Here is a 17,981-nt window from a genome sequence, read left to right as displayed (position 1 = left end):
TTTACTATTTTATCATATTTTTATTTGGGGGGTTCATGACCATTTTCCTTAGCTAGATTTGACAGCTCAGCAGGGAGGGAAGGGGGGAGGGGAGATTAGGCAAGGGGAGGGGAGGGGAGGGAAGGGAAGAGGAGAGAGGGGATTGGTGGTTTTGGGAGAGAAGAGGAGGGGAGGATAATTTTTACTATTTATCATATTTATTGGGGGAGTTTGTCACCATTTTATTTTTTTCTAAACACATTACAGTGGTTTATAACATCTATACACACCAAAAAAATTGATTTTGGTGATTTTTATACGTATTTTTGTGAAGAAAACAGGTGCAAGCGGCGTATTTTCTTTCTCGCCGGGGCTATGACATGTAACTATTATCATCTTTGATTGGCCATAGCTCGGTAACCGTTGGGTCTAGGAGGGTGGGGTTTGCATTCTCAGGTGTGTAAATTCAAGCTTTATAAATCGGGCATAAAACTTTTAACCTTTGAGAAAGTCAAAAAATAGGCCTGTTATTGTGTCCTTGGGGGTAGGTGAGGCTGGAGAATTGCGTACCCTAGGGGTTAAGGAGTCTGGTGATAGATAGACAGACAGAGTGACAGACATAGATCCCTGCAGTAGAGAAACAAAGCACTAATATTATTCCCGTTTACAGAAGGCATGAGGGAGCTGCGTCGTGTGTTGGGTGTGCTGGTGGTGGTAACGGCAATCTTTGTGCTGTACCATGTAGTGTACCAGCGTGCCACTCTGTACCACTTACGCACAAATGCCCCACTCTTCAGTGAGGAGTATCCTGTCTTCCCACATTTTGTCAGTAGGCCCAGGCGCAAGAGGGTGAGCATGTGGTGTATGATGGTCGTTCTCTGTATCATGGTCTTGAGTCCATTTGAATAGTCACTCATTATTTGTTGATCAGCTGTCATATTTGGTTTTCAGCTCCAGAGTGGGGAAGCTGGATTTTGTCACCATATCAGCATTAAGTACATAACTATGCTTCAGAAATTATTGTTACACATTTTTGCTCCATGCCATTGATTGCTACAATGTGGTGGCACTGTACACACTGGATGGAATAGCTTTGGCATCCACTTGGGAGTGACACCACGTATTCCCCATACCTCATTGTGGGAAGGACTGTGGACCAACCTGGTGGGACACTGTTTGCAACAAGAGGATGCCAGATCCATACCTGGTACATGAATTTCATTGTACATGTAGGATGGCTCCACAGAAGCAATTGCTCGCCTGTGGTCAGTGGGTCTGCTTGGCGAGACACATGGAGGTTAAGCAACAACAGTGACAATTTCCATAAAAAGTGCCCTTGTAACCACAGTTTTAGAGGAGTGGTATATCATCAAATGCTTTGTTTGACAGCTTTTGAGTTAAATGGGGCCTTATTTTACTAAGGATGAAGACTGTTGTAGCAAAATTCTGGCTTCCAAAATTCATACAATTGTAAAAGCACTTACAGGAATGATACATTAATATCATTTCATTTGTTTTATATATTTGCAACCATCAGACATTTTTCTTCAGTTTATGGAAGACTTTTGGAATTGGAGTGATTAGATATATTGGTAGTCACTCACTACTAGGGTGCTCTCAAGAGCTGAATAAAATTACTGGTATCTGGTAGCAGCAAGAATAATAATTAAATTACATCATTATATTGAACAGGACAACAAGTACCTTGATGGTCTAGATAGTGTGTGATTGGAAAGCAGAGGCATGGTGGTAGTTGAGAGATGTAAGAGAGAGAGTTGTATGTAGAGAGGAAGAAAGAGGTGAAAAGATTAGTAAGAGAAAGCAGAGGGTGGATAAGGAATTTGGAAGGAACTTGAGAGTAATGTGGAAGGAATGTAAGAAAATGGTCTGGAAGGAGGTAAAGAGTTAGGCAGGGTGATAAAGAAGTTAGTAGGGAAGTGAAAGGTAAAAATGGTACAGTAAATAGTGGAGAAGGGAGTTAAAAATGAGCAGATGGAGAGAACACTTTAAGGAACTGCTACACATAGAGAATGAAGTAATGCAGGTATAAGTGGCTGGGGAATAGCTGGGAGATGGAGGGAGGTGAGGAGGGAGGAAGAGATCAATAGGATGGATGTAGTAGAAGCATTGAAGAAAGTCGAGATGGGGAAAGCCCCTAGAGTTGATGGAGTGTGTGGTGAAATGAAGAAGCATGATGGAGAGTAGTAGAATGGATGTGAAAGATGTGCATATTGGCCTGAGAGGAAGATAGAGTCCCAGAGGATTGGAAGTCAGGTATAATTATTCCCCTGTACAGTACAAAGGAAATGGGGGAAAAAGAGATGTGTGGTAATCACAGAGGCATTTGTGTTGTTAGTGTAATAGGAAAAGTATATGGTAGGATTCTTATCGAGAGTTAGGGCGATAACAGGGGAATTAGTTGGAGAAGAACAGGGAGGTTTTAGGAAGGGAAGAGGTTGTGTAGATCAGATATTCATCCTTAGGTCTTTAGTGGAAAAGTTTCTGCAGAAGGGAAAGAAGTTGTATGCAGCCTTCATGGTTTTGGAGAAAGTACATGACGGAGTGGATAGACAAAGAATGTGGAAAATATTAAAAATAAATGGAGTAAATGGGAAATTGTTGAATGCCGTGACGAGTATGTATGAGGGTGCTAAGGCTGCAGTGCGTGTGGATAGCGAACTATTGAATTTTTCTGTCTGAATGTTGAATTGAAACAGGGATGTGTCATGTCTCTATGGTCATTCAATCTGTATATAGATGGGGTTATACAAGAGTTATGAGGTAGGGCAGTGGATGTGGAGCAGCCCTAATGAGAGAGGGCAGTATTTGGAATCTTCCTGTACTGTTGTTTGCAGATATTATTGTATTGTTAAGTGAGGACAGAGGGGAACTGCAGTGCTTGTTGAATGAGTTTAGGAGAGTCAGAAGCGGAATCAAAAGGTAAATATAGGGAAGAATAAAGTTGTGATCTTTGAGAGGAGAGAAATCACTGAATGTACAGTGAGGTTGGAGGATGAGGAAATAAGAAATGTGAGTGCATTTAAGTATTTGGGTAGTGTAATAAGTAAGGATTGAGATTTGGAGGATGAAGTGCTTGAAAATGTATAAGGAAGAAAGGTTGGTAGGATTGAGGTTTGGAGAATGAAGTGCTTGAAAAGGTACAAGGAAGAAAAGTTGGTGGTTCTTTGAGAGCAGTGATAAGAAATAGGAAAGTTAGCATGGAAGTAAAAATGTCACTGCATGGTAGTATTTGATAGTATTGTGATACCAACTCTAACGTATGAAAGTGAAACTAGGACGTTTTTGGAAGGACACAAGTCCAGAGTGAGAGCAGTGGAAATTAGTTATTTGAGAGGAGCATGTGGAGTTACATAAAGAGACAGACTGACAAATGAGAAAATGAAGGAGTGTTGTGGTACAGATGTGGATGTGATAGAAAGCATTAGAAGAAATACATTGAGGTGGCTTGGCTATGTGGAGAGAATGGAGAGTGAGAGACAAACAAGGAGAGTGTATGTGAGTAAGGTGGAGGGAGGGAGAGGCCGAGGATAAGATGGAGGGATGGAGTGGAGAGGTATATGAGAGAGGGGGTTCTGAGCTGGGGAGAGGGCAGTGAAATGGTGAGGTATAGGTTGACGTAGAGGCGATTTGTTTGTGGCCACCCCATACAGGATTGGGGCATCTGGCAATAGATAGATAGATAGATGTTTGTGCCACCTGGAGTTAAGGATGGAGTAATGGAGCCTAGCTTGGTCTTTCCAACCTTTATAGGAGTAAAGCATTAATCATTGTTTTGCTAGCTATTGCATGAGCATCATAGTGACTATATTTCACCAAGGATCACTGAGAGACTGGAATGTGTACTGGTGAAATGCAGCTCTTAGGTTAAACAGCTTTAAGTGAGATGTGCTTTTATTTAATGATTGAGGGGTTAAAGGGACAAAAAAAAAAAAAAAAATACTTATTACTCATCATCATCATCATCATCTAATCCAGTGTTGCCCCATGAGGGGGGTAGGAGCCCAGGGCTAGGCAAGTTGGCCCTGACATTCAAGATGAGAGTGACCAACCTTACTTATCCCTGAGTTGCATTATATGAGCAATAAACCCCAACCGCTACTTGGATAACCTGCACAGGCTCAATCCAACTGGAGTGCCTTAATTACCCACTAAACCACCAGGTGGCATAATTTGGTTAAATGGTTTCCTGGTGTACAGGAAACTTACAGGTAATATTTATAATTGAGCTTGAGCAACTTTAAGTGAAGAATGGTTGGTACCATAATTCAAGAGGAACTTAGTATATAATGGATTTTATGAAGTACTAACTGTATTTGTCTTGGTTTCCCTTTTTACAGGAGTGGTACATTAACGAGTGCTTTGATGGCCACTTCCCAAGTGACATCGAGGCAGTGTTCATCAGTGCTCTTGCTGTGTGGTCAGAGTCCCAAAATCTAGAGTGTGCAGAGCTCTATCAGACATTCACTGCGTTGTTTGAAGTTCACCGCCGCTACTCTGAGCCCATGGAGATCCCCAAGCCATTTGCTAAGAAATTGCAGACCTGGCTTGGGGGTGACCAATCTTTGGTGGATAAGGTCAACAAACAGGTTAGTTAGTGTCTTGGAATGAAGTTTAAATAGGAAGAGGTGACCAAGTACAGTACAGTCTGAGACAAAAGTTTACCACATATTTTACCATGTCACTTTCTCATTTTCCTCTGTTGACTAATATTCCTAAGCTGAGAGAAGCTTGGTCCCAGTATGTTTCTTGCCCATGGGTGATTCTCCTTGATACAACATGAAAGGGAGGAAAGTAATGGATATGTCCTAAAAGTGAAGTTGATGCAGTGGAGTAATGGGTGAACTCGTGTCTGACTTTACAGATGTGAATACTAGTTGTTTGTTTTACGGATCAAAGGTCTAAAGCTTCACTCACTCTCACACTTTACCGAGTGTGCCATTTAACCTACTATTACATACTGTATATGTGGATAGATGAATGAGCAGTTCCTCTGCAAATAATATAATAGTTAATTTCAAGTAATTTTTCAATCGCATTGAAGGGTTATACAAAAATCCAAGTAGCTTCATCAAATAAATACCTGTATGTCCTGTAAAGTTGTGTTATTAAACTTTAACCCTTCAACACCATGACATACTTTAGCATAGTTTTGTCTCCAGACAACTTGATTCAACTGATGAAAGACTGCTTGTACTGAAATGTGTTAATGAAGGATATAAATGATTTGGCCAGCTGGAAGGGTTTATCCTGTAGTGGATACAATCTTCCAAAAAATGCAAAAAAAAAAAATAATCATAGTAAGAGGACTACTTTCATTATTTATATATTTCACATATGAAATAATGCTTGTGGAGTGAGGGCAGGTGTTATGGCCACGCATGTATGTGTGTGTGTGTGTGTGTGTGTGTGTGTGTTTGTTTATAAAAGAATTATAGTTTTAATAAATTTTAACCTTGGTGAAAGGATTAAAGGTCAGTTAGGGAGTAAACGTTTTTCATATTAGAAAATATAGGTCAAGGGTCAGGGTCAGAAAGCTAGGCCAAGCTTTAACTTAACAAAGTCAACTTAAAAAGTTTTTAATAAATGTAAACTAATTGTGTGGGGAAGATTTACAGTAAGGGTAAGACAAGAAGTACATGATTCAGTTTTGACAACAATTTGTCAGAGGTCAAGGTCACAGGGCAAAATTGAATGTTGACTTATGTGTGTGTTCATTTGAACAAAATAACTCAGACACTTTTAACTTGAATTAAGCTTTTTGGATAATTTGACCAGGAGAGAGAGGAGCAGTCAGGAAGAAAAACTGAAAGTCGAGAAGCTGAGGATCAAAGAAATGGCAGATGAATACTGGACCAAAGTAGGGGAGGAATTAGAATCAGTGACTTGGAATGAAATGGATCTGGACAGCCTGTGGAATGCATATAGTGATTGCTTAGTTAGGAATGCTGAAGTGGTGTGTGGTATGGCAAGAGTAACAACAAAGGTGAAAGGTTTGGCATGGAGAGATGAAGGGATTAAGAAAGCAGTGGAGGAAAAGAAGAAGATGTTACTAGTGTGGTTGCAAGACAGGGGTTCAGTTGAAATAAGAACTGAATATATTGAGAGCAAGAAGCACATAAAGAGACTAGTGAAGAGGAAAAAGGAGGTAAATGATGATCTAGGAAGAAAAATGACTGCAAATTTCTCTGAAAATAGGGAGTTCTTCTGGAAAGAAATGCTGAAATGTAGAAGTGATAACGGAAAGAAATGTTAAAGCATGAAGGATGTAAGTGGTAGATTATTAACCCATGGGGATGAAGTAAGGGCCAGATAAAAAATATAAAAATAATAATAATTTGGTTTTATGCCAGGTATCCCCAAAGGGCTAAGGCGTTGCCCCTGGGTAGAGCACTTTGGACTGGAGCCTGTAGCATTTTATGACCGGATGCCCTTCCTGACGTCTACCAATGACCCTTGGGTGGATTCGATCCTCCGACCCTTCGGCCAGAGCGGAGCGCTCTAACCCACTGAGCCACAGATGGAAAGAATATTTTGAAAGCCTGATGAATGGGGATAGAGGAGCAGAGCGGGTGTAAACATGATTGGTTTTGGGGATGTGCAGGGAAGGAATGCAGTGCCAGGAAACATGACACTCGCTGAGGTGAAGAATGCTGTGAAGCAGCTGAAAAATGGGAAAGCAGCTGGGGTTGATGAAGTGTATGCAAAGATTAAGTCAAGTCGAGAGAGCGGAATGAAGTGCTTGTTGGGGACATTAAGAAGGTATGGATGAGTGAAATCGTGCCAGTAGAGTGGAACAAGGCTGTGATTATACTCCTGTGCAAAAAATAATGGTGAGCAAAGTGATTGCAAGAATTATCGTGGCATAAGTTTATTGAGTGTTGTAGGGAAGGTATATGGAAGAATTATTATAGAGAAAGTAAGAGGGATATCAGAAATCCCAGTGAGTGATGAACAGAGTGGCTTTAGAAGTAGCAGAGGATGTGTGGATCAAATATTTGCAGTAAGACAGATAACAGAGAAGGCTTGTGAGAAGGACTATAAGGTGCTTATTGCATTTATGGATCTGGAAAAAGCTTATGACAATGTAGACAGAGAAGGATTGTGGAAGGTTTTGCTCATGTACAGTGTAGATGGTAAGCTGCTAGGTGCCGTCAAGAGTTTTTACGATGGTTGTGATGTAAGTGTAAGGGTAAATGAGCATCTGAGTGAATGGTTCATGATCAGTGTGGATGTTGTGTGATGTCCAGGTTATGTGATGTCCCCATGGTTGTTCAATATATATATGGATGGGGTGATGAGAGAAGTAAAAAACCTGAGTAATGGAGAGAGGGATGGCATTGGTAATGAGTGGTGATGGATGGAGTATCTTAGATTTGTTGTATGCTGATGCTGCAGTACTACTTGCAGACACTGGACAAGAACTTGGTAGACTAGCGCAGAGTTTTGCTGATGTCTGTGAGCGTCGTGCCTCGAGAGCAAATGTAGAAATGAGTACAGTGATGATTATTGAGAGAGAAGGTGAATCCCAGTGTGATGTTACAGTGAATAGAGTCTAGAATTGGTGTGAGAGTTCAAATACCTGGGTACAGTGATAGAAAAGAGAGGAAAATGTGCAAAAGAAGTGGAAAGTAGAATGACACAAGGAAGGAAAGTACCAGGTGCTATGAAGGCCATGATAAGATGCAAAGGCATGAGTGCTACTGCTGCATGAGGCTTACATGAATGTTAGTGCCAACTTTAACATATGGATGTGAGACTATGGTGTGGCATGAAAATGAAAAGTTAAGAGTGAGAGCAGTGGAGATGGGACCGCTAAGGAATGTATGTGGAGTACAAAGAGTGGATAGGATACGAAGTAATGTGATTCGTGAAAGATGTGGAGTGAGGAAGTCTGTGGACACCAGAATCGAAGAGGGTCTGCTGAGATTATATGATCATGTGGAGAGAATGGATAACAGTAGTGTGGTGAAAAAGGTATATCTGAGCGAATTTGAAGGAGGAAGGAGGTGAGGTAGGTCATTGAGAAGGTGGATGGATATGATGAATAAGCGTGTGAGGAGGAGTGGGTATGGAAGTCGGTGAGGCTAGGGGACTGACAAGAGATCGAGCTGACTGGATGGATGTTGTAAGAAGAAGTGCATGATCAGGGATTTGGCACCCCTTTTTAATGTGACAGCATCCAGATTGACCGTCATATATGTTTATGTGAAGCTACAGAATGTGGTGATTGTTTTTGGCGTATCAGATAGAGCTGGGATTCCGGGGGCTTGAATGATGAGTGAATGGAAGTGTGGCCCATTAGACTGGGCAGACTTGGGCTGTCTGGACGTTGCTGCTCCCCACCCTGCCCAAGAGTGGGAAAGGAGGTCCGGATGATGATGATACTCATTCACTGGTCTGACGATTATTTTTGAGAACAGTAGATCAAAGGTTATAGTCACATGGTCCAGTCAGAGTAAAGCATTTTTATTGGCTGTAATTCAAGGTTTGTGGAAGTGTTTATGATAAGACAAGGGTACAAAGATTTGATTTTGAAAAAAATCAGAGGTCAATGTTGCAGGTGAAGACCAAAGGCCAAGATATCTTGGCACAGTCAACCCAATCTTATTTGAATGAAACCTGGTGAAAGGGTGAAAGGTTAGGGTAGAATGAAGTACTCAGTTTTGAGAGTAATCACTTTAAGGTGAAGGTCACAGGACATTGTCAAACATTAGGTCCTTAGACCAGTTGATGGGCATGAGTGTTGCAGTCTGTGAGTGGTCCTTGTTAAAGTTTTGGTTCTGTTAATTCAGTCCTTGGTACTGTGAGAAACCAGGACAGGCTCATTTGCTAAGAGTGCCATGATTATGCAGTGTGAGTTAATGATTTTTTTTTTCCATGCTTTGCATTCAGATTACTTTTTTTCTAAACTCTTCTCGTGGATAAAAACCATACAGTTTAAAATTCCTTGACTTATGCCTCAAGATGATATTGCAAAGATGGCTTGCTTCCACATAATTAAGGGCTAGTTCTGTCTGCATATCCAGGGTCATGCATGAATGGATGCTAGGTATCCCTAGCATAAGAGTAGTACAAAATTAGCAGGTTCTTATGATGAATCCAGCCCCACTTCAAGATCATAAACAATCACAAGCACACTTCATTTGTTTTATAGGCAGATGCTGCAGTGGAAAACATTCCTGAGCTTTGATATTGCTGGGAAGGACTGCAGGGAAGTGTAGTAATAGTAGTAGTTGTTCCCTAGGTAGTCTGGCCGAACAGCCCCAAGCCCTCAAGGAAGGCCACGGCCGAGACCAGGCTTCCCCACAGAGCTCTTGAGGAGTGTATATTGTGTTGTTGGTGCATGTGATTGTGTGCAATGCAGTCTTCCATAATGTGCTTAATAGTATTGGGTACTGTGTTGCATCCTGGATAGGCGTCAGTGACAGAGTCATCCAACCTCTTCAGATAACTCAAGAAGGCTGGACGATGCCCACATCTCAGCCTGGCCAGGTAGACCCTGTCCTCACAAGGGAGATAGGATTCAGTAGGATGGATATCTGGAGGCCATGCATGCAGCTGTGTGTTGTCTTTAAGTGACTGAATGGAGTGGCGAGTGATTTGAGTGTGGATATGATTCTGGAAGCTTGTTTGAGGCAGGCAAGAGGGGAGAGATGACAATATTTGTGTATGATATCGTGTGCTGGGTGTTGTTTTTATGTTCCATGGTGTGTGTGTGTGGATGTCCTGCCATGTAATGTAGTGGATGGTGTGGGTTTGTGGAGGCTGCAGCGAGAATTTGTGTGCCTCTCATGTCTAGATGATCCTTGACTTTGAGGACTTTGGTTTCTTGGTGTAGGTGGTCTGTGGATGTAGTAGCTGTACAGCCTGTGATTATTTTTAGGACCTCGTTCTGTATGGTCTGTAGAGAGTTGTAGTGTGTTTTAGTGAGGTTAGACGCCCAAGCAGGGCTTGCATAATTCGTCACTGAACATATATATTGTTTGTATACAGTGGTGGTGGTTTCTTTGTTGTATCCAAATGTTGTATGGGCAAGTGACATGAAGGGAAATGGATGGTCGTTACTGATGAAGGTACATTTGTTTTTCTTAGATTTGTCTGATTTTGTTACATGTTTAGTTACTTTATACGAGCAGTAACATCTCAGAGTTTCAGTGAATTTGGTCGATTAGTTTTTACATATAAAAAATAGTATACGCATAATACGTATAAAATAAGAGACACGAAAAATGGGAAACCAGGGGAAGTGTGTTCATCAGATCTCTATGATATTTGGTAGTTTTACTAATAACACCCTTATTAATAAATTGCCCTATCAGCATTATAATAATCTTCACCATTGCTGAACAGAAAAATTCCCCAAATGCCTATGTATTTATCCCAAATTTTACCCCCTTTTTGCCATGTTCAAAAAATCATTACAGTCATGTTTGTCAGTCTCTGAAAAAAAATATAAGCACAAAATGTTCCCCTTTCATTCCTCTTTTTGTAGGTACCGGTATTTTACTTTTTGTCTTACATTCAGAACTAATGGAGTTATATCAGTCCAAAGGAGTGTAAGTTTAGTTCTAAGATATCACTCATTTTCTGTTTACTTGTAGTGTCTGTATGATTAGAAACACGATTAGAAACAACTTAGGTACTTTTTTTTTATTTAATGAGTTAGGATTAGGGATGGTTATGAAGAGGTAGAGGGTGTTGGAGAAGACAGAGTTAGAAAATGTTGTAAAAGGTTGGGGGTTGTTATAGTCCTTCTAAAATACAAGTATTGAGATCCTTTGGGCATTGTCCCTCACAGGAATTCCGCTATCGGCGATGTTGCCAAACTTTTGTACTGGGCAAATTATCGGATTAGAGACAAAGCTCAAGGGACAACCATCACTCCAAGCTCACTACCTCTCTCTCTCTCTCTCTCTCTCTCTCTCTCTCTGCACATAAAATCTACATTTTATGTAGATTTATTTCTGTAAAAAGTGTATATGGTTTTATGAATTATTAGAATTTGAGGAAAAGCCTCCTGACTGTCTGTCTGTCTGCCTGCCTGCCTGCCTGCCTGCCTGCCTGCCTGCCTCTCTCTCTCTCTCTCTCTCCATACGAAATCAACATTTTATGGAGATTTATTTCTATAAAAAGTCTATACGGTTCTATAAAAAGTATATACGAGTAGCAGGGGTAGAAGCTTCCATCTTTGATGGCGGTTAGAGAGGAAGTGACCTGCGGATTGACACCTGACCCACCCTCACTGACTCACCTACAAGCATGACAGCGTTGGAAAGCAACTTTGCCTAGTGTTGAGGTACTTATAAAAAGTCATTGTTATTATTAAAAACAATAGACATTTCTTACGCTATGTAGCCTTATTAGAGAAGTATATATATAATGTATATATACTGTAAATAAATTTCATTTAGAAGTAGTAAATAGCTGACATGAGACAGAATGGTGTGTGTTGGTACAGATTCAGCAGCGCCGCGGGTAGGGGAATTCCCGTGAGGGACAACGCCCAAATGATCTCAATATTTTAGAAAGACTTTAGGTGAGATGGTGGTGGGGGGGGGGCAGGTGAGGAGGGAGGTGGCGATGGTGGAGAAAGAATAGATGCTTCTGACACGTTTTTCTTCCCTTGAAATGGCGTTAAATTCTTTTCTGCTGCCTTCCAACGTTGCAGTAGCTTCTTAGACGGTCACCCTGTCTTCAAAAAGTGTCCAAAAATGTTGAGAAGTGGCCAAGATTAGTGCAGACTGAGAACAGGTTGAGACCAAGGCTGGCACATCTCACTTCTCCCAGTGTCATAGCATCTCTGGCGCTTCCCGCCTCACTGCCACCCTCCACACACACACACACACACACACACACACACACACACACACACACACACACACACACACACACCGCTCGCTGGTGCAGTGGTAACGTTCTCGCTTGCCAACTGGTGGACGGGAGTTCGCGCCTCGTTCAGGTTGCGAAAAGTTTCACTGATGAAGTGGGTGGTTACTGTCCCCCTTGAGCAAGGGGACGGGTGTGTGCGTGTGTGAAGGTCATAGCCTTGCCCTTAGATCGGACACTATGAGCTCTCAGCTCCCTTCCGGGAGGGTAAAAGCTGACGATCACGACCATCAAGTGATCTTGACCGACCCGGTGAATTACACACACACACACACACACACACACACACACACACACACACTCCCATTGCCAGATGTATGACATAATTTTTGCAGAAAGAAAAGGAAAAAAAAAGGAAAAAAAGTGGTCATATTATACATTGCATAGAAAATTGAGATTTCTGCAGGTAAGTGACTTCAAAATTGGAATTACAAAATACTTTTTTGAAGGGGAAAGAGTTGTCGTACGGCTGCCAAACTTTTACAGAGAACGAGTGATACTTGGAGCTATTTTGTAGGATAACTTGCGCAAAATGCCTTTGTCAGTCGAAAATTGGTCCTGCTGGTGTCCACTCCCCTTAAGGCATTGAGTTTTGGTGTTGATTTATCTTTAATGTTTGTGATATATTGTTTGACATTGATGTATTGCATGTTACACCAAGGATTTTGAGTGTGTGTGTGGTAGGAGAGTGTTGTTTATGGTGAGGTGTGGAATGTGACTGTGTTCTGCTGTCCATTTTGTGAGAAGGGTCACTGTAGATTTGGCTGGGGCTATTTTGAGCCTGTTTGTGGTGAACCATTCGTGTAGTGTGTTGAGATAAGGTTGGAGGATGTGTGCAGCTGTATTTGTGTTTTGATGTGTACATGCAAACGTTATGTTGTCTGCATAGGAAGCTGTGTGTATTTGTGGTGTGTGGGGTGTGGGTATGTCTTGCTTATATAGGTTAAAGAGAGTAAGGGACAAAACAGATCCCTGGGGGACGCCGTTTGTGAAGTTTCTAGTGCTCGATGACTGACCGGCAGATGTTACATGTGCACATACTTAATGACCTAGAGCCGCTTGTACAGCACCCTACCCATATCCCTGACCGCCTTGGAGAAAGCTACAACATACTTGACCTCTTCCTTACAACTAATCCTTCTGCTTACACTGTTAAGCTTTCCTCTCTGCTGGGCTCCTCTGATCACAACCTTATTACCTTAACCTGTCCTATCGCTCCGGTACGGCCTGCAGACCCTCCAAAAAAATGTCAACTGTGGCACTTTGGAGCTGCGGATTGCGAGGCCCTCAGGCAGTACTTCTTTGATTTTCCCTGGAATGATTATTGTTTCTGTAGCTTGGAGCCATCTGAGTGTGCCCTGCGCATTATGGAGGTTATTTTCTCAGGCATGGAAGCATACACTCCTTTCTCATATCCTTTGACTAATGCAAGAAAGCCTTGATTTAGTCACACTTGTTCTAATGCTGTCCACAACAAGGAGAGGGCCTGTAAAAGGTACCAGGGCCAACCCACCCCTGAATCACATCTTTTTTATGTTTCTGCCCGGAATCGTGCTAAGTCTGTTCTTCGGTCTGCTAAAAATAATTTCATCCATACTAAATGCTCTCAACTCTCCAAGTCAAATTCATCCTGCTCCTTCTGGCACCTTGCCAAATGCCTTTCTAACAACTTTACCTTATCATCCTACCCTCCTCTTTTCTACTCTGATGGCTCTGTGGCTGTTTCTTCTACTGATAAAGCAGATCTCTTTGCTCAGACTTTCTCCTCTAATTCCACCTTAGACAATTCCGGTGCTGTTCCTCCATCACTTCCTTCCTCTGACTTCCTCATGGCTGACATTAAAATTACTTTAGCTGATGTATTTTCTGCCATCACTGGCCACAATACTAACAAGGCATATGGGCCTGATGGAGTCCCTCCTGTTGTCCTCAAGAACTGTGCTTCTGTGTTTACACCCTGCCTAGGAAAACTCTTTCGCCATTGTCTTTCAACTTGTACCTTTCCTTCTTGCTGGAAGTTTCCTGTCATTCAGCCAGTCCCAAAGAAAGGTGACCATTCCCAACCCTCTAACTATCATCCAATTACTTTAACATCCTGTGTCTCAAAAGTTTTTGAATCTATTCTTAACAGAATAGACTCAAAACTTTCCTATCACAATCTTTCTGATCGTCAGTATGGGATCCATCAGGGACGCTCCACTGGTGATCTTCTAGCTTACCTTTCAGACTCCTGGTCATCCTCCTGTCGGGACTTTGGTGAAGGCTTTGCCATTGCACTTGACATCTCAAAGGCTTTCGATCAAGTCTGGCATAAATCTTTAATTTCCAAACTGCCCTCTTACGGTTTCTGTCCTTCTATCTGTGCCTTCATCTACAGCTTCCTTTCTGGTTGTTCTGTAGCTGCTGTTGTAGACGGCCATCGTTCTCCTCCTAGATCTATCAACAGTGGTGTTCCTCAGGGCTCTGTCCTATCACCAACTCTTCCTTTTATTCATCAGTGATCTTCTAAGCTGTACATCAAACTTTATCCACTTGTATGCTGATGATTCCACCCTTCACCTTTCCATTCGGTTCCCACAACATCCATCCCAGCAGTTACTTCAACAAACAAGGGATGAGGCTATGGCACACCTAATGTCTGACTTGATTCGTATCTCTGGCTGGGGTAAAAATAATCTTGTTTTTAATGCATCAAAGACTCAGTTTTTACACCTATCAACCCGACAAAATCTTCCACAGAGTACTCACTACTGTTTAATAATATCCAGCTCAAGCCTGCATCATCCTTGAACATGCTAGGGGTTTCATTCGCTCGAGATTTATCATGGAAAGATCATATTACTTGTAAAATCAGCTTCCAAGGGATTAGGTGTGCTAAGCCGACTCTGTACCTTCTTTACCCCTGCATAGTTATTGATTTTGTACACGGGTTTCATTCGCCCTGTGTAGAGTACAGCTCTCATATGTGGGGAGGCTCCCCACATACAGCTCTTCTTAATAGAGTGGAGTCAAAGGCTTTTCATCTCATTAACTCTCCTCCTCTTACTGGCTCCCTTCAACCTCTGTCTCTTCACTGCACTGTTGCCTCTTTATCTCTTTTCGATCGCCACTTCCATGGTCAATGCTCCTCTGAACTGTCATCCTTCCACCTCTACGACGGGTGTGTAGCACCCGTCTAGCAACAAACTCTCATCCCTTTTCTGTCCAACTCTGTAATGCAAGAGTTAACCATTACTCCCAGTCCTTCATTTATGCAACAGGTCAACTCTGGAACTGTCTCCCTCTGTCTGTACTTCCTGCTTCCTATGATCTCCAGTCTTTCAAATGCAGTGTGTCTAGGCATCTTGAAATGAACAGATCTGGAATTTCGATCACTTTTGTATTGTTTTTGTTTTTTTCCTGGAAGGAATTGTTGTAGGCTCCTAACCTTTGGTTTCTTCTTACTTGCATAAAAAAAAAAAAAATAGTTTGCCAGCCATATTTTTGTGTTGTACATGTTTGTGTTGAATATTTTGTTTGTGAGGTTGTGGTAGGGGATGGCATCAAAAGCTTTGCTAATGTCTAGTGTGACTAGGAGTGTTCCATATGGTGTCCTTGCTGAATTGATGTAATCAAAAACTCTCTCTGTGTTAGGTCTGTAAGAAGAATGTTTGTGGAGTGTAGTGACCTAAAACCATGTTGTGAAGGGGCTAGGGAGTTGTGAGGTGTAACTAGTTGTAATACCAGTCATTCATTGACTCCGGAGGGGGTGTAGAGGAGTGTGATGGGGCGGTGTGAGGAAGGTAGCGTGGGGTCTTTGTTGAGTCTGGAGATAGTGATGATAGCACCATGCTTCCAGATGTTGGGTATTATGTTGTGTGAGTAGTTGTAGTTTGATATGTTGATGAGTGCTTGTATGCCTTGTGGTCCAAGATGTTTAAGGTGTGTGTTGCTTATGTTGTCTGGTCCACAGGCAGATGAGTGCTTAAGGTTACTAATGATGTGCTTCATCTGGTTGTAAGTGAAAGGTGCGAAGTCTGGGTTTATGGGGAACTGTCTCTTGTGTCGGATGACACGTCGGTCATCACGATGGGGGTTTAGATGGCTGACGTGTGAAAAATGATTGATGAGAGTGCTTGTTGTTTGTTTGAGGGTATGGTGTCTGTTGTTGTGATGGCAGTGTGTGATTGTGTAGTGTTGCTTTGGGGAGTGTGATGCTGTTTAGTGTTTTGTAGAGTTTGCTGGTGTTTGTGATCAACTGTTTGGAGATAATTATTCCAATTTAGTGTTTGCTGTTCTGATATTGTTTATTTGTGTTGAGTTCTTGTATTTGTTGTACAGTGTCTTGTTTATGGGGTATTGGGGAGTGTCGTAATGTGTCCCGTTGACTGATGAGGTCTTGAATTTCTGGTGTGAAGTTGGGGTTGTGTCTCTTTCTGGTGCCTTTATGGTTGTGTCTTTTGTCTGCATTTTGAATAATTGTATTGAAAGTGTGCACAGGGGTGTTGATGTTTGTGATGGATGTACTGTTTAATGTTTCAAAGTGTTGTTCTGTTTCATTTGTGAAGGCCTCCCAGTTGGCTGTCATATAATTAATGTATGTGTGTCTGTGGCCAGCTGGAGTGATTCTGGTTTTGGTGGTGATGATGATTGGGAGGTGGTCAGAGTCAAGGGTTTTGACCACTCTCCAGGATGTTGTGGGAGTAAGGTTTGGGAAGCAAATGATGATGTATGGGGATGATGGGAGGAAGAGGGCTTGGTGTGGGATATGTATATGTTGATGGAGATTACTGAGGATGAAAAGATGATCTGTTTGGGATTGTAGTACCAGCCCTCTGTCAGAGTCAGGGTGTTGACATGCCAGGCTTACACCTTGGCATTGAAATCACCACCCAGGATGATCATGGGTATGTTAGTGATGTGGTGTATTTGAGGGGAGTAATTGTGTAGTACTGTGGGGGATGACTGAGGGGGTTGTATGTATGGGCGATTGTTGTGTGACTTGTTACCAGTGCATATTTTGATTGTTTGTATTTCTCTTGTGGTGTCATGTTGGGGGAGAAGTGACTGTGTGTGAGCGCTAGTATCTGAAAAGTTGATGGATTGGTGTTCCAGGGTGATGAGTCGATTGCCACTGCTGTCAGTCCGGTCTGGTCTGATGGTGGTGAAATTATGAAATGTAGGTGTTTTTTGTGTTCTTTGTAGTTTTGTTTCTTGTAAGATGGCAATGTGTATGTTTTGTTGTTTGATGAACTGTGTAAGTTCTTGTTTTTTGGTATTTATGCCATCTATGTTTATTTGAAGAATGTTTATATTGTGTGTATGATGTGCGTTGAGTGCTGCAGCACTGGGGGGAGGTGGGGGTGTTGGTGGAGGGGAATGGGTAGGAGAAGGTTGTGATGGAGGTAAGGGTTGGGGTGAATTACATTGGGGTCGCATGGGAGGGGTTGGAGGATTGGATGGTGTGGGAAGGATTGGTGGGTTAGGCTGAGGAGGTGTGGAGGAAGTAGGAGTAGGGTTGGTGGGGGGGTTAGTGGGTGGGGGGAAGGAGCATAAGGAGCAGGTCCAGGTGTTTGTGTAATATTCTCTGGATTCAAGTGTTGTGCAGGTGTAATGGGTCCAGGTCTTGCAGGAATTGCACTGAACTCAACCCTTTGTCTGTCGGCTCGAAGTGATAGGTTTTGAGCATGCTGGACATGGGTATTTGTTGATGGGTCCTGGACTGCTTTCAGTGTCACCAGCCATGGAAGTATAGACAGATGTGGTGGTGTGGGTGTGCTGCAGGGGGAGAAATAGGTGGAATATGTCATGAATGTAATGAGAGTAAATGAAAGGGTGATACCAGTAAAGATATTGTTTGGTAAACCATGATTTCAGTAATATTGGCATATGCTTCTCAGATTGGCTTGGATGATAAAGAAAAACTTAGATTCTGGAATGACTTAATATGTGTGGTTGGTGGTGTGGAGGATGATGAAACTGTAGTTTTGGGTGGGGATTTAGGGAAGGGCAATGCACAGGAAAGAGGAAATTATGGAGGTATAAAACTTTTGAGCCAGATAATAAAGGTAATGGAGAGAGTCCTACAAGGTATGACAAGAGGAAGAGTGAATATT

The 17,981-nt window shown here is 42.1% G+C and overlaps 1 protein-coding gene across 1 annotated transcript in view; it reads left to right on the top strand.

The window, feature by feature from the left end:
* Window positions 1-654: 654 nt before the first annotated feature.
* Window positions 655-17,981, top strand: part of LOC145401920 (uncharacterized) — an 88,736-nt gene continuing 71,409 nt past the window's right edge. Inside the window, exons 1-2 of the mRNA XM_080274026.1 lie at window positions 655-828; window positions 4,338-4,586. Of these exons, the coding sequence (XP_080130152.1) occupies window positions 655-828; window positions 4,338-4,586 (423 nt within the window). The remainder of the gene's footprint in view (window positions 829-4,337; window positions 4,587-17,981) is intronic.

Source organism: Coenobita brevimanus, chromosome 57 (assembly GCF_032717465.1).
Source record: "Coenobita brevimanus isolate Jiangsu-jjx chromosome 57, ASM3271746v2, whole genome shotgun sequence".
Lineage (NCBI taxonomy): Eukaryota > Metazoa > Arthropoda > Malacostraca > Decapoda > Coenobitidae > Coenobita > Coenobita brevimanus.
This window is presented reverse-complemented; position numbering and strand designations above follow the sequence as displayed.